At 41.6% G+C, this 15,565-nt stretch overlaps 1 protein-coding gene across 1 annotated transcript in view; it reads right to left on the reverse strand.

Annotated features, from left to right (window-relative positions):
- The window catches only part of LOC148775809 (ATP-binding cassette sub-family C member 4-like), a 139,788-nt gene that overhangs the window by 27,765 nt on the left and 96,458 nt on the right, over positions 1-15,565 (reverse strand). The window contains exon 26 of the mRNA XM_088842845.1: positions 8,614-8,769. Coding sequence (XP_088698971.1) covers positions 8,614-8,769 — 156 coding nt within the window. The remainder of the gene's footprint in view (positions 1-8,613; positions 8,770-15,565) is intronic.

The following is a 15,565-nucleotide window of genomic DNA, read 5'->3' on the forward strand; positions in this document are numbered from 1 at the left end:
AAGTGATGGGACTGGATTCCATGATCTTAGTTTTCTGAATGTTGAGCTTTAAGCCAACTTTTTCACTCTCCTCTTTCACCTTCATCAAGAGGCTCTAGTTCTTCCTCACGTTCTGCCATAAGGGTGGTGTTATCTGCATATCTGAGGTTATTGATATTTCTCCTGGCAATCTTGATTCCAGCTTGTGCTTCCTCCAGCCCAGCTGGCTTTGCTCTATACTTATTTACTCTTCCTATGTTTTTGGGAGTCCTTTCAAGTGGGATGGTAAGAAAAATGGGGGAAATATCTGATGAGTACAACACGGCTGAAGAATTGATGCTTTTAAACTGTGGTGTTGGAGAAGATTCTTTAGAGTCCCCTGGAGTGCAAGGAGATCAAACCAGTCAATCCTAAAGGAAATCAACCCTGAATATTCACTGGAAGGACTGATGCTGAAGCTGAAGCTTCAATACTGATGTGAAGAGTTGACTCATTGGAAAAGACCCTGATGCTGGGAAAGATTGAAGGCAGGAGAAGGGGATGGTTGGATGGCATCACTGACTCGATGGACATGAGTTTGAGCAAGCTCTGGGAGTTGGTGACAGACAGGGAATCCTGGCGTGCTGCAGTCCGTGGGGTCACAAAGAGTTGGACATGACTGAGAAGTGGACAAGGTGGAGACTGGAGAGTGTAGGACTCTGTCATATGACTAGTACTTTGGATTTTACTCTGCTGCGATGGGAGTCTTTGGAGATAAAACTGAAAATCTTCGCTATACAACTGAAACACTGTGAATCAACTATACTTCAATTTAAAAAAAATAGACACATATAAAATTTGAATCCTGACTTTGCCCCTTACTTGAAAAGTAAGATAAGCTCCCATTGACTCAGCTTTTAAATCTGTCAGATAAGGATAACAAACTGTGAGGATTAAGCAGGAAATTGTGGGATAAGAAACTAAAATGTGTTAACGATTCCATAAACGTTAGGAATTATTATTAATACCCGTGTAACTTGTCAGGGACTGTAACAAGCACTAGAGGAACAGAAATGAGAGATACAGGCCCTGTCCTCAGAGAGAAGGAAAATAGTCAAGAGTGTGGGGAGAGCTGAGAAAAACGTTGGAGGTCTTGGTGGGGGACTGGAAAGTAAGAGTATGTACAAGGTCATGGTCAGGAAAGAAGCTGGTGGGAGGAAAGCCAGAAATCAAAATACAAAAAAATTTTAGTCTGATTTCTTGCTCTTGGTGGAAAATGTTAGATACATTTCTCTGTTATGCTTTTCCCCAAAATTCCTATTGTGTTTTTTGTTTGTTTTTATTTTCTGTTTCTTTGCTTTACTATTCATATTTATGTAACAATTTAGTTTTTATTATTAAACAATAAATATAAAGAAAATCACAAAAGACCAAGAACACATAAACAGAAATTAAAGAGAAAAGTCATTTCAGAAGGTGTTACTCTTTCTACTTAAGTAGAAATAATACCCAAAAGGCCAGTGCCCTGATTCTTAAGAATAATAACAGCTCCTGATGACTGAGCATTCCTAAGAATGAGACATGGGCACAAACATTATCTCACTGTTACATCTTCACCGCAAATCTGTGGGTCAATGATTTCCAGACCGGGTTTAAGGACGAGGATGTTGAAGCTTGGCAGCCAAGTGACATCATCAAGGCCCCACAGTAAATGAGGCAGAGCAGGAATAAACTGTGGGTCACACTGACACTTATCTGCACTCAAACATTCTAGCCCTGTCTGCCTCCTGAATGACTTCCTGGGAATCTTTACACATGGCAAGTTTTCTCCGGATTCTTTCTCTTTAATCAACCAACACTGCACCTTGGAGACAAAGGCATATAAAGTGGAATCTACATGGATACAAAGCTTAGCACTGTTTTGTAAGCTTGCTGTCTGGAGTGTGTACCTAGAACATGCTCCAAGGAAGGATGGAAACCAACAGAACAGAACCAAAACATGCTTATGTCAACGTGTGTTTAGTCTTTGCTCAGATGTGTTTCCAAATATTATTGGCAGAGCTAAGAATCATCCAATGTTATTTACTTACAGAGTTATTTTATGTATACAAGCATGCAACTTTTTCCTATTAAGAAGCATTAAAAATAATGCAGGGCATGTTTCTAAAGCATTGCATTCAAGGATATGAAAGGACTTTACAGACATGCCCTTTATTTCTACTAACTAATCTCACATGGCCATTTCCAAGATGAGTACCATCAAAACATAAAATTGGGAATCTAAGCTCATTTATTTTATAATGTAACCATAAGTTATAAATCTAATAACCAGAGGAAATCTTTAAATATGGGGACTAAATGTGCTGGGAGAAATACCAATAACCTCAGATATGCAGATGATACCACCCTTATGGCAGAAAGTGAAGAGGAACTCAAAAGCCTCTTGATGAAAGTGAAAGAGGAGAGTGAAAAGGTTGGCTTGAAGCTCAACATTCAGAAAACGAAGATCATGGTATCTGGCCCCATCACTTCATGGGAAATAGATGGGGAAACAGTGGCTGACTTTATTTTTCTGGGCTCCAAAATCACTGTGGATGCTGATTGCAGCCATGAAATTAAAAGATGCTTACTCCTTGGAAGGAAAGTTAAGACCAACCTAGATAGCACATTAAAAAGTAGAGACATTACTTTGCCAACCAAGGTCCATCTAGTCAAGGCTATGGTTTTTCCCGTGGTCATGTATCGATGTGAGAGTTGGACTGTGAAGAAAGCTGATCGCCAAAGAATTGATGCTTTTGAACTGTGGTGCTGGAGAAGACTCTTGAGAGTCCCTTGGACTGCAAGGAGAATCAACCAGTCCATTCTAAAGGAGATCAGTCCTGGGTGTTCATTGGAGGGACTGATGCTAAAGCTGAAACTCCATTACTTTGGCCACCTCATTTGAACAGTTGACTCACTGGAAAAGACTCTGATGCTGGGAGGGATTGGGGGCGGGAGGAGAAGGAGACGATAGAGAATGAGATGGCTGGATGGCATCACCGACTTGATGGACATGAGTTTGAGTGAACTCCGGAAGTTGGTGATGGACAGGGAGGCCTGGCATGCTGTGATTCATGGGGTCACAAAGAGTCGGACATGACTGAGTGACTGAACTGAACTGATATACTAAAAAGTTCTTCCCATTTTTCCTGAAAGGGATAACTTTGAAAAAAATTTTTTTAACTGTGATAAAATATACATAAAATTTGCTAATTAACCACTTTAAGTGCACAGTTCAGTGATGTTAAATACAGTCACATTGTTGTACAGCCATAGCCACCCAGTCACAGATCTCCTTTCATCTTAAAGAACTGAAACTCTATACCCATAAACAACAATTCCCCTCTCCTGGCCACTCCTGGCACCCACCATTCTACATACTATATCTATGAATTTGCTATTCTACGATAACTATTTGTAGAATCATACAGTATTTGTCCTTTGTAAATGACTTATTTCACTTAGCTTAATTTTTTCAAGGTTCATCTGTGCTGTAGCTTGTGTCAGAATTTTCTTCTTTATTAAGGCTGAGTAATATTGTGAAGAAAGCTGATCGCCGAAGAATTGATGCTGATGGAGAAGACTCTTGAGAGTCCCTTGTACCGCAAAGAGATCCAACCAGTCCATTCTAAGGGAGATCGATCCTGGGTGTTCATTGGAAGGACTGATGCTAAAGCTGAAACTTCAATACTTTGGCCACCTCATGCGACGAGTTGACTCACTGGAAAAGACTCTGATGCTAGGAAAGGTTGGGGGCGGGAGGAGAAGGGGATGACCGAGAATGAGATGGCTGGATGGCATCATCGACTCTGTAGACATGAGTTTGAGTGAACTCCGGGAGTTGGTGATGGACAGGGAGGCCTGGCGTGCTGTGATTCATGGGGTCGCGGAGAGTCGGACACGACTGAGCGACTGAACTGAACTGACTGACTATTCTACTGTATGTATAGGCTTCACATTTTGTTTGTTGATTCATCTGTCAATGGACCCTTGGGCACCTCCACCTTTTTGCTGTTGAGAATAATGCTGCTCTAACAAGCATGTTCCAGTATCTCTTCAAGACCTTCCTTCCAATTCTTTTGGGTTTACACTCTAACGTAGAATTGCTAGGTCATAGACTATGGTTTTTCCAGTGGTCATGTATGGATGTGAGAGTTGGACTGTGAAGAAAGCTGATTGCTGAAGAATTGATGCTTTTGAACTGTGGTGTTGGAGAAGACTCTTGAGAGTCCTTTGGAATGCAAGGAGATCCAACCAGTTCATCCTAAAGGAGATCAGTCCTGAGTGTTCATTGGAAGGACTGATGCTGAAGCTGAAACTCCAATACTTTGGCCACCTCATGCAAAGTGTTGACTCATTAGAAAAGACCCTGATGCTGGGAGGGATTGGGGGCAGGAGGAGAAGGGGATGACAGAGGATGAGATGGTTGGATGGCATCACCGACTCTATGGACATGAGTCTGGGTAGACTCTGGGAGTTGGTGATGGACAGGGAGGCCTGGTCTGCTGTGATTCATGGGGTTGCAAAGAGTTGGACATGACTGAGTGACTGAACTGAACTGAACTGATGATAATTTCATCACTAACTTTTCAGAGCAACCAGCAAGTTGATTTTCATAGTAACTGCACTATTTTTCATTCCTATCAGCAATGAACAAGGATTCTAATTTCGCTACATCCTTGCCAATACTTATCATTTTCTTTTTTACTCTCTCTTTTCTTTGATAGCAGACATCTTAAGGGGTGTGAGGTGGCATTTCACTAGAGTCTGAAAAGAATATCTTGGTTTTAAAATTACTTAGATTCAGTTCAGTTCAGTTCAGTCGCTCAGTCATATCTGACTCTTTGCGACCCCATGAATCACAGCACACCAGGCCTCCCTGTCCATCACCAACTCCCGGAGTTCACTCAAACTCACGTCCATCGAGTCGGTGATGCCATCCAGCCATCTCATTCTCTGTCATCCCCTTCTTCTCCCGCCCCCAATCCTTCCCAGCATTAGAGTCTTTTCCAGTGAGTCAACTCGTCGCAGGAGGTGGCCAAAATACTGGAGTTTCAGCTTTAGCATCAATCCTTCCAATGAACACCCAGGATTGATCTCCTTTAGAATGGACGGGTTGGATCTCCTAGCAGTCCAAGGGACTCTCAAGGTCTTCTCCAGCACCACAGTTCAAAAGCATCAATTCTTCGGTGATCAGCTTTCTTCACAGTCCAACTCTCACATCCATACATGAACACAGGAAAAACCATAGCCTTGACTAGATGGACCTTGGTTGGCAAAGTAATATCTCTGCTTTTGAATATACTATCAAGGTTGGTCATAACTTTCCTTCCAAGTAGTAAGCGTCTTTTAATTTCATGGCTGCAATCAGCATCTGCAGTGATTTTGGAGCCAAAAAAAATAAAGTCTGACACTGTTTCCACTGTTTTCCCATCTATTTCCCATGAAGTGATGGGATCAGATGCCATGATCTTTGTTTTCTGAATGTTGAGATTCAAGCCAACCTTTTCACTCTCCTCTTTCACTTTCATCAAGAGGCTTTTGAGTTCCTCTTCACTTTCTGCCATAAGGGTAGTGTCATCTGCATATCTGAGGTTATTGATATTTCTCCCAGCAATCTTGATTCCAGCTTGTGCTTCTTCCAGCCCAGCGTTCCTCATGATGTACTCTGCATATAAGTTAAATAAGCAAGGTGACAATATACAACCTTGACGTACACCTTTTCCTATTTGGAATCAGTCTGTTGTTCCATGTCCAGTTCTAACTGTTGCTTCCTGATCTGCATACAGGTTTCTCAAGAGGCAGGTCAGGTGGTCTGGTATTCCCATCTCTTTCAGAATTTTCCAAAGTGTATTGGCATCCACACAGTCAAGGGCTTTGGCATAGTCAATGAAGCAGAAATAGATGTTTTTCTAGAACTCTCTTGCTTTTTCCATGATTCAGTGGATGTTGGCAATTTGATCTCTGGTGCCTCTGCCTTTTCTAAAACCTGCTTGAACATCTGGGAGTTCACGGTTCACATATTGCTGAAGCCTGGCTTGGAGAATTTTGAGCATGACTTTACTAGCGTGTGAGATGAGTGCAATAGTGCGGTAGTTTGAGTATTCTTTGGCATTGCCTTTCTTTGGGATTGGAATGAATACTGACCTTTTCCAGTCCTGTGGCCACTGTTGAGTTTTGCAAATCTGCTGGCATATTGAGTGCAGCACTTTCACAGCATCATCTTTCAGGATTTGAAATAGCTCAACTGGAATTCCATTACCTCCACTAGCTTTGTTCATTGTGATGCTTTCTAAGGCCCACTTGACTTCACATTCCAAGATGTCTGGCTCTAGGTCAGTGATCATGTTATCATGACTATCTTGGTTGTGAAGATCTTTTTTGTACAGTTCTTCTGTGTATTCTTGTTACCTCTTCTTAATATCTTCTGCTTCTGTTAGGTCTATACCATTTCTGTCCTTTATCAAGCCCATCTTTGCATGAAAAGTTCCCTTGGAATCTCTCATTTTCTTGAAGAGATCTCTTATTTTTCCTATTCTGTTGTTTCCCTCTATTTCTTTGCATTGATCGCTGAGGAAGGCTTTCTTATCTCTCCTTGATATTCTTTGGAACTCTGCATTCAGATGCTTATATCTTTCCTTTTCTCCTTTGCTTTTCACTTCTCTTCTTTTCACAGCTATTTGTAAGGCCTCCCCAGACAGCCATTTTGCTTTTTTGCATTTCTTTTCCATGGGGATCGTCTTGGTCCCTGTCTCCTGTACAATGTCACGAACCTCCGTCCATAGTTCATCAGGTACTCTATCTATCAGATCTAGTCCCTTAAATCTATTTCTCACTTCCACTGTATAATCATAAGGGATTTGATTTAGGTCATATCTGAATGGTCTAGTGGTTTTCCCTACTTTCTTCAATTTAAGTCTTAATTTGGCAATAAGGAGTTCATGATCTGAGCCACAGTCAGCTCCTGGTCTTGATTTTGCTAACTGTATACAGCTTCTTCATCTTTGGCTGCAAAGAATAGAATCAATCTGATATCGGTGTTGACCATCTGGTGATGTCCATGTGTACTTAGATTAATTCCAGGTATTTTCGAGGTCACGGGTAGGTAGCAACAGCTGTACCCAAGTCCACATTTGCCTTCCTTTGGGTGCCACGTTGTACATGCTTCCTAATAAACAGGGATTTCAGGACACATTACACCCACATTCCAAGAAGCACATTTTCCTGGCTCATTCTGTCTCGCCTCCTCTCTGTTTCTCATCTCAAGAGGCTATTTTTCTGAGCTTCCTCTGATGGGCAAATGATTACTAAGTATATAAATAAAAAACTCACTTTTTCTTTAATAAGCAAGTCTGTCAAAGCAGAGGGCAGGATGATAGATGAAGACACAGGGACGAGGTTGCCCTTGGCTATACGCCTGCTGCTGCTGCTGCTGAGTCGCTTCAGTCGTGTCTGACTCTGTGCGACCCCACAGACGGCAGCCCACCAGGCTCCCCCGTCCCTGGGATTCTCCAGGCAAGAACACTGGAGTGGGTTGCCATTTCCTTCTCCAATGCATGAAGGTGAAAAGTGAAAGGGAACTTGCTCAGTCGTGTCCAACTCTTAGCGACCCCATGGACTGCAGCCTACCAGGCTCCTCCATCCATGGGAGTTTCCAGGAAAGAATACTGGAGTGGTGTGCCATTGCCTTCTCCATGGCTATATACCTGGAGGATAGTAATTTATCAATAAATATCACAGAATTATGTTGAGTGAATTAACCACAAGGAGTGACAGGAGTGTGTACCCGTGCACACAATCCAGTCTCCAAACTTTCCCTGAAAGTTATACTACTTTACAAAGAAGAGAAAAGAGAACAGAATCAGAGCCCACCTCAGCACTCCACCGTCACAGCAGGCACATCTGGGTCTACATGAAGCACTTTACACTCACTGACTTATTTTGTCCTCACAACAGGTTGAGGGGGTGATACTGTTATCACCCTTGTAAGACAGAGAAAACCAAGGTACACACAGACAGAATTCAGAGTCCCCTGCTCTTCCTCACTATGCTCTATTGCCTCCCTGGTGAAAGTTATTCATTAATGGCTAAATTTTCAAAGTCTCCCCAAAGCATCTATATATCCTATAATCCTCAAAGCCCCACAATTTCACAGAAAGTTCTCCAAGGAGATATTCACTTTTAAAAGATGTCCTCATTTCCCACAGCTAAATTATATCAGTAAGACACTTATTAATAAAATTCATGTTTATTATAAATTTAGGAATATATATAGGAACCTCTCCAGCACTAAACAAATAATTTATCCTTCTGTTCTCAAAATTATGTGATTATCAGTGGTTAACACTGTGAAAACTGAGGAAGTCTGAGTCCAGAATTCTATCTCAGTGAGTTATTAAATCACATGCACACAAAACTAACAAATGAACAAAACAAAAACAAAACCTGGTATCCGATGAAAGTGTCTGTTGAACATACCTGCTGCTAAATGTATGCTCTATTGGGAAAAAAAGGATCAACTCATTCACTTAACATGAAAAGACCAATCAACTTAAAACCACTTAAACCTTAGACGCCTTATGAAAAGAACATGTGAGAATGCTCTGCTATGCATACCTGAAGTGCAACTGACATTTTCTTCCTTAAATCATGTAGTCCAATACGTCTTGTCGAGATGTCATCAATATAAATGCTACCTTCAGGTTCTGACAATCTAAAAAGGGCAGCAATGAGGGAACTTTTTCCAGCTCCTGTTCTTCCCACGATGCCAAGCTGTAAAGAGACCCAGGGGGATGAAGAATTAAGAGGATGCACAAAACCCAGGAGAACCCTGACTGTTGAAGATGAATTTTAAAAGTTCTATTATAGGTAAAGAATAGACTATAAGTTTCTCAGGCAAGGCCCTGCTGACATTTTGGACCAGATAATTTATTTTTGAGGGTCGGGGGCCTGTCCTGTATATTGTAGGATGATTAACAGTAGCCATGAACCCACTAGATACCAGATGCAACCCCCAAAATTGTGGCGACAAAAAATGACAGAAATTTACAAATGTCCCTGAATGAGACCACCATCATTCCAAGAATACACAATACAAACTATACTGACTTTCATGACTATTCAGATTTCCCTGATTAAATGCTTAATATGTGGAAAATTGTTTGTTTTCTATAATTATCACATAGTATCCATTACGTGGTATGTTAAAGGGGAAGACACTGGACATGGAACAACAGACTGGTTCCAAATAGGAAACGGTGTACGTCAAGGTTGTATATTGTCACCCTGCTTATTTAACTTATATGCAGAGTACATCATGAGGAACGCTGGGCTGGAAGAAGCACAAGCTGGAATCAAGATTGCCGGGAGAAATATCAATAACCTCAGATATGCAGATGACACTACCCTTATGGCAGAAAGTGAAGAGGAACTCAAAAGCCTCTTGATGAAAGTGAAAGAGGAGAGTGAAAAGGTTGGCTTGAAGCTCAACATTCAGAAAATAAAGATCATGGCATCTGGTCCCATCACTTTATGGGAAATAGATGGAAAAACAGTGGAAACAGTGTCAGACTTTATTTTTTTTGGCTCCAAAATCACTGCGGATGCTGATTGCAGCCATGAAATTAAAAGACGCTTGCTCCTTGGAAGGAAAGTTATGACCAACCTTGATAGTATATTAAAAAGCAGAGACATTACTTTGCCAACCAAGGTCCGTCTAGTCAAGGCTATGGTTTTTCCAGTGGTCATGTATGGATGTGAGAGTTGGACTGTGAAGAAGGCTGATCACCGAAGAATCGATGCTTTTGAACTGTGGTGTTGGAGAAGACTCTTGAGAGTCCCTTATACTGCAAGGAGATCCAACCAGTCCATTCTAAAGGAGATCAATCCTGGATGTTCATTGGAGGGACTGATGCTAAAGCTGAAACTGAAATACTTTGGCCACCTCATGCGACGAGTTGACTCACTGTAAAAGACTCTGATGCTGGGAAAGGTTGGGGGCGGAAGGAGAAGGGGACGACGGAGAATGAGATGGCTGGATGGCATCACCGACTCTGTGGACATGAGTTTGAGTGTACTCCGGGAGTTGGTGATGGACAGGGAGGCCTGGCGTGCTGTGATTCATGGGGTCGCGGAGAGTCGGACACGACTGAGCGACTGATCTGATCTGATCTGATGTGGTGTATATGTGTGGGTGTGTGTGTATGTAACTAACATTTGTAAATAAAGTAAGAAGATGACTTAAAACAAATAACCTGACTGCAGTGAAAACCCAGCAGTCTCCTAAGTGCTCCATAAGAAGTCAGTTTTAAATTAGTTTTATTCCTACTCCCTGGGTAACTTGACCTTGAGAATTATATGGGTAATTTTACAGAGATATCAACAAGTCAAGTCAGAAGTATTATACACAAACAAGTACTCACTTTCTCAGGGATACGTTATTTATTTAAGAGGAATTATTCATTGGCAGAAAAATGAAATCACCTCCTGATATTAAATATCTTAATTATATTCTATCTTGAAAGGAAACATCTTCAAATATAAAATGCAGGTCTCAGTCTTGAGAGACAGAGGCCAGTAGACAAAATGTACATAATGAGATCAACAACAACACGAACGTTTGCTATTTACATAGGACCTTTCACTGGAGCAGTTCAAAAGGCATTTTATTAAAAGGCATACTTAAAACTGAACCTTGGAAAAACACATGTGAAATGTCAGTCTATTTATTAAAAGCAAAGCAGAGAGAAATTAAATGCACTAACAGTAAGATTAAGGAATCAATACATCCCAGTACACCAGCCCCGAGCATCCTGTAATGCATCGAACCTGGACTGGCGATTCGTTTCACATATGATAATATACGTTTTTCAAAGCCATTCTCCCAGATCATCCCACCCTTGCCCTCTCCCACAGAGTCCAAAAGACTGTTCTATACATCTGTGTCTCTTTTGCTGTCTCATATACAGGGTTATCGTATCATCTTTCTAAATTCCATATATATGTGTTAGTATACTGTATTGGTGTTTTTCTTTCTGGCTTACTTCACTCTGTATAATAGGCTCCAGTTTCATCCACCTCATTAGAACTGATACAAATGTATTCTTTTTAATGGCTGAGTAATACTCCATTGTGTATATGTACCAAAGCTTTCTCATCCATTCATCTGCAGATGGACATCTAGGTTGCTTCCATGTCCTGGCTATTATAAACAGTGCTGCGATGAACATTAGAGTACATGTGTCTCTTTCATTTCTGGTTTCCTTCGTGTGTATGCCCAGGAGTGTGATTGCTAGGTCAATGGGATGGGATGGGGAGGGAGGTGGGAGGGGGGTTCAAGATGGGGAACACATGTACACCCAGGGCAGATTCATGTCAATATGTGACAAAACCAATACAATAAAGTAATTAGCCTCCAAAAAAACAAAAAGGGAGGGGGGATAAATGCTGTACTGAAAGTGAAATAAATAAATAAATAAAACACTTTGGGAAAATCTCAGGAAAAAAAAAAGAATCAATACTATGTAGGTAAAATGCTGGTGGCTGGTGGTTTAGGCCCTAAGTCGTGTCTGACTATTGCAACCCATGGACTGTAGCCTGCCAGGCTCCTCTGTCCATTGGATTCTCCTGGCAAGAATACTAGGGTGGGTTGCCATTTCCTTTTCCTAGGTAAAATGCTGGCAGGGAATAAAACCACATTCAAATATATATGCAGAAATTGGCCTTTTTTTAACCAATAAATTTTAAAGTGAAAGAAAGCATTATATGATCCGTCATGTCCAACTCTTAGCAGCCCCATGGACTGTAGACTGCCAGGCTTCTATGTCCATGGAATTGTCCAGGCAAAAATACTAGAGCGGGTTGCTGATTCATACTCCAGGGAATCTTCCTTACCCAGGGATGTAACCCAGGTCTCCTGCCTTGCAGGCAGATTCTCTACCGTCTGAGCCACCTGGGAAGCCCACCTGCAAATTCTCTGATGGAAGCTTTCCAAGAGATGATTTCATCTCTATGTAAAATCTGGAATTGATGAGAGTGTAAGATACGCTTAGATCATTTGTAAATCAGTTAAATTTTAAAACTCATGGCTTTAAAAAAAGAACAACTAAATCTTTCTGAGCAATATGATCAGAATGCTTAGAACTTTTCATGTTTTCTGATTTGAACCTCTGGAGTTTCACATCTTTGTCAAATCAATCATGGCATTTCAAAAAAGAATTTATCTTTATAGAGATTAAACATAAGAAAATTGGGTTCAGCTAATTTTATTATCTTATAAATCTTATTATCTTATAATGACTATAAGACATTTTGTTATTGTTCAGTAGTGTCCAACTCTTTGCAACCCCATGGACTGTAGCATGCCAGGTTTCCTTGTCCTTCACTATCTCCTTGAGTTTGTTCAAACTCACGTCCATTGAATCAGTGATGCCAGCCAACCGTCTCATCCTCTGTCATCCCTTTCTCCTCCTGCCTTCAGTCTTTCCCAGCATCAGGGTCTTTTCCAATGAGTTGGATCTTCGTGTCAGGTGGCCAAAGTATTGGAGCTTCAGCATCAGTTCTTCCAATGGATATTCAGGACTAACTGCCTTTGGGATTGACTGGCTTGATCTCCTTGCTGTTCAAGGGACTCTCAAGAGTCTTCTCCAGTACCCCAGTTCAAAAGTATCAATTCTTCAGTGCCCAGCCTTCTTTACGACCCAACACTTACATCCATACATGACTACTGGAAAAACCATAGCTTTAACTATATGAAACTTTGTTGGAAAAGCAATATCTCTGCTTTTTAATATGCTGTCTAGGTTTCAGTTCAGTTCAGTTCAGTTCAGTCACTCAGTCGTGTCCGACTCTCCGCGACCCCATGAATCACAGCACGCCAGGCCTCCCTGTCCATCACCAACTCCCGGAGTACACTCAAACTCATGTCCACAGAGTCGGTGATGCCATCCAGCCATCTCATTCTCCGTCGTCCCCTTCTCCTCCCTCCCCCAACCTTTCCCAGCATCAGAGTCTTTTCCAGTGAGTCAACTCGTCTCATGAGGTGGCCAAAGTATTGGAGTTTCAGCTTTAGCATCAGTCCCTCCAATGAACATCCAGGATTGATCTCCTTTAGAATGGACTGGTTGGATCTCCTTGCAGTATAAGGGACTCTCAAGAGTCTTCTCCAACACCACAGTTCAAAAGCATCGATTCTTCGGCGATCAGCTTTCTTCACAGTCCAACTCTCACATCCATACATGACCACAGGAAAAACCATTGCCTTGACTAGACGGACCTTGGTCGGCAAAGTAATGTCTCTGCTTTTTAATATACTATCAAGGTTGGTCATAACTTTCCTTCCAAGGAGCAAGCGTCTTTTAATTTCATGGCTGCAATCAGCATCTGCAGTGATTTTGGAGCCCAAAAAAACAAAGTCTGACACTGTTTCCACTGTTTTTCCATCTATTTCCCATGAAGTGATGGGATCAGATGCCATGATCTTTGTTTTCTGAATGTTGAGCTTCAAGCCAACCTTTTCACTCTCCTCTTTCACTTTCATCAAGAGGCTTTTGAGTTCCTCTTCACTTTCTGCCATAAGGGTAGTGTCATCTGCATATCTGAGGTTATTGATATTTCTCCCAGCAATCTTGATTCCAGCTTGTGCTTCTTCCAGCCCAGCGTTCCTCATGATGTACTCTGCATATAAGTTAAATAAGCAAGGTGACAATATACAACCTTGACGCACTCCTTTTCCTATTTGGAACCAGTCTGTTGTTCCATGACCGGTTCTAACTGTTGCTTCCTGACCTGCATACAGGTTTCTCAAGAGGCAGGTCAGGTGGTCTGGGATTCCCATCTCTTTCAGAATGTTCCACAGTTTATTGTGATCCACACAGTCAAAGGCTTTGGCATAGTCAATGAAGCAGAAATAGATGTTTTTCTGAAACTCTCTTGCTTTCTCCATGATCCAGCGGATGTTGGCAATTTGATCTCTGGTGCCTCTGCCTTTTCTAAAACCTGCTTGAACATCTGGGAGTTCACGGTTTACATACTGCTGAAGCCTGGCTTGGAGAATTTTGAGCATGACTTTACTAGCGTGTGAGATGAGTGCAATTGTGCGGTAGTTTGAGCATTCTTTGGCATTGCCTTTCTTTGGGATTGGAATGAAGACTGACCTCTTCCAGTCCTGTGGCCACTGCTGAGTTTTCCAAATCTGCTGGCATATTGAGTGCAGCACTTTCACAGCATCATCTTTCAAGACTTGAAATAGCTCAACTGGAATTCCATCACCACCACTAGCTTTGTTCGTAGTGATGCTTTCTAAGGCCCACTTGACTTCACATTCCAAGATGTCTGGCTCTAGGTCAGTGATCACATTATCGTGACTATCTTGGTCGTGAAGATCTTTTTTGTACAGTTCTTCTGTGTATTCCTGCCACCTCTTCTTAATATCTTCTGCTTCTGTTAGGTCCATACCATTTCTGTCCTTTATCGAGCCCATCTTTGCATGAAAAGTTCCCTTGGAATCTCTAATTTTCTTGAAGAGGTCTCTTGTTTTTCCTATTCTGTTGTTTTCCTCTATTTCTTTGCATTGATCACTGAGGAAGGCTTTCTTATCTCTCCTTGCTATTCTTTGGAACTCTGCATTCAGATGCTTATATCTTTCCTTTTCTCCTTTGCTTTTCGCCTCTCTTCTTTTTACAGCTATTTGTAAGGCCCCCTCAGACAGCCATTTCGCTCTTTTGCATTTCTTTTCCATGGGGATGGTCTTGGTCCCTGTCTCCTGTACAATGTCACGAACCTCCGTCCAGAGTTCATCAGGCACTCTATCAATCAGATCTAGTCCCTTAAATCTATTTCTCACTTCCACTGCATAATCATAAGGGATTTGATTGAGGTCATATCTGAATGGTCTAGTGGTTTTCCCTACTTTCTTCAATTTAAGTCTGAACTTCGCAATAAGGAGTTCATGATCTGAGCCACAGTCAGCTCCTGGTCTTGTTTTCGCTAACTGTATACAGCTTCTCCATCTTTGGTTGCAAAGAATATAATCAATCTGATTTCGGTGTTGACCATCTGGTGATGTCCATGTGTAGAGTCTTCTCTTGTGTTGTTGGAAGAGGGTGTTTGCTATGACCAGTGCATTCTCTTGACAAAACTCTATTAGCCTTTGCCCTGCTTCATTCCGTGCTCCAAGGCCAAATTTGCCAGTTACTCCAGGTGTTTCTTGACTTCCTACTTTTGCATTCCAGTCCCCTAGAATGAAAAGGACATCTTTTTTGGGTATTAGTTCTAAAAGGTCTTGTAGGTCTTCATAGAACCGGTTAACTTCGGCTTCTTCAGCATTACTGGTTGGGGTTGTGGATGTGACCAATGATAGAAACAAGGTCCGGTGCTGTAAAGAGCAATATTGCATAGGAACCTGGAATGTTAGGTCCATGAATCAAGGCAAATTGGAAGTGGTCAAACAGGAGATGGCAAGAGTGAACGTCGACATTCTAGGAATCAGTGAATTAAAATGGACTGGAATGGGTGAATTTAACTCGGATGACCATTATATCTACTACTGTGGGCAGGAATCCCTTAGAAG

The sequence above is a fragment of the Moschus berezovskii genome, chromosome 13, assembly GCF_049115385.1.
Source record: "Moschus berezovskii isolate FMDL1 chromosome 13, NW_MosBer_1.0, whole genome shotgun sequence".
Taxonomy (NCBI): Eukaryota; Metazoa; Chordata; class Mammalia; order Artiodactyla; family Moschidae; genus Moschus; species Moschus berezovskii.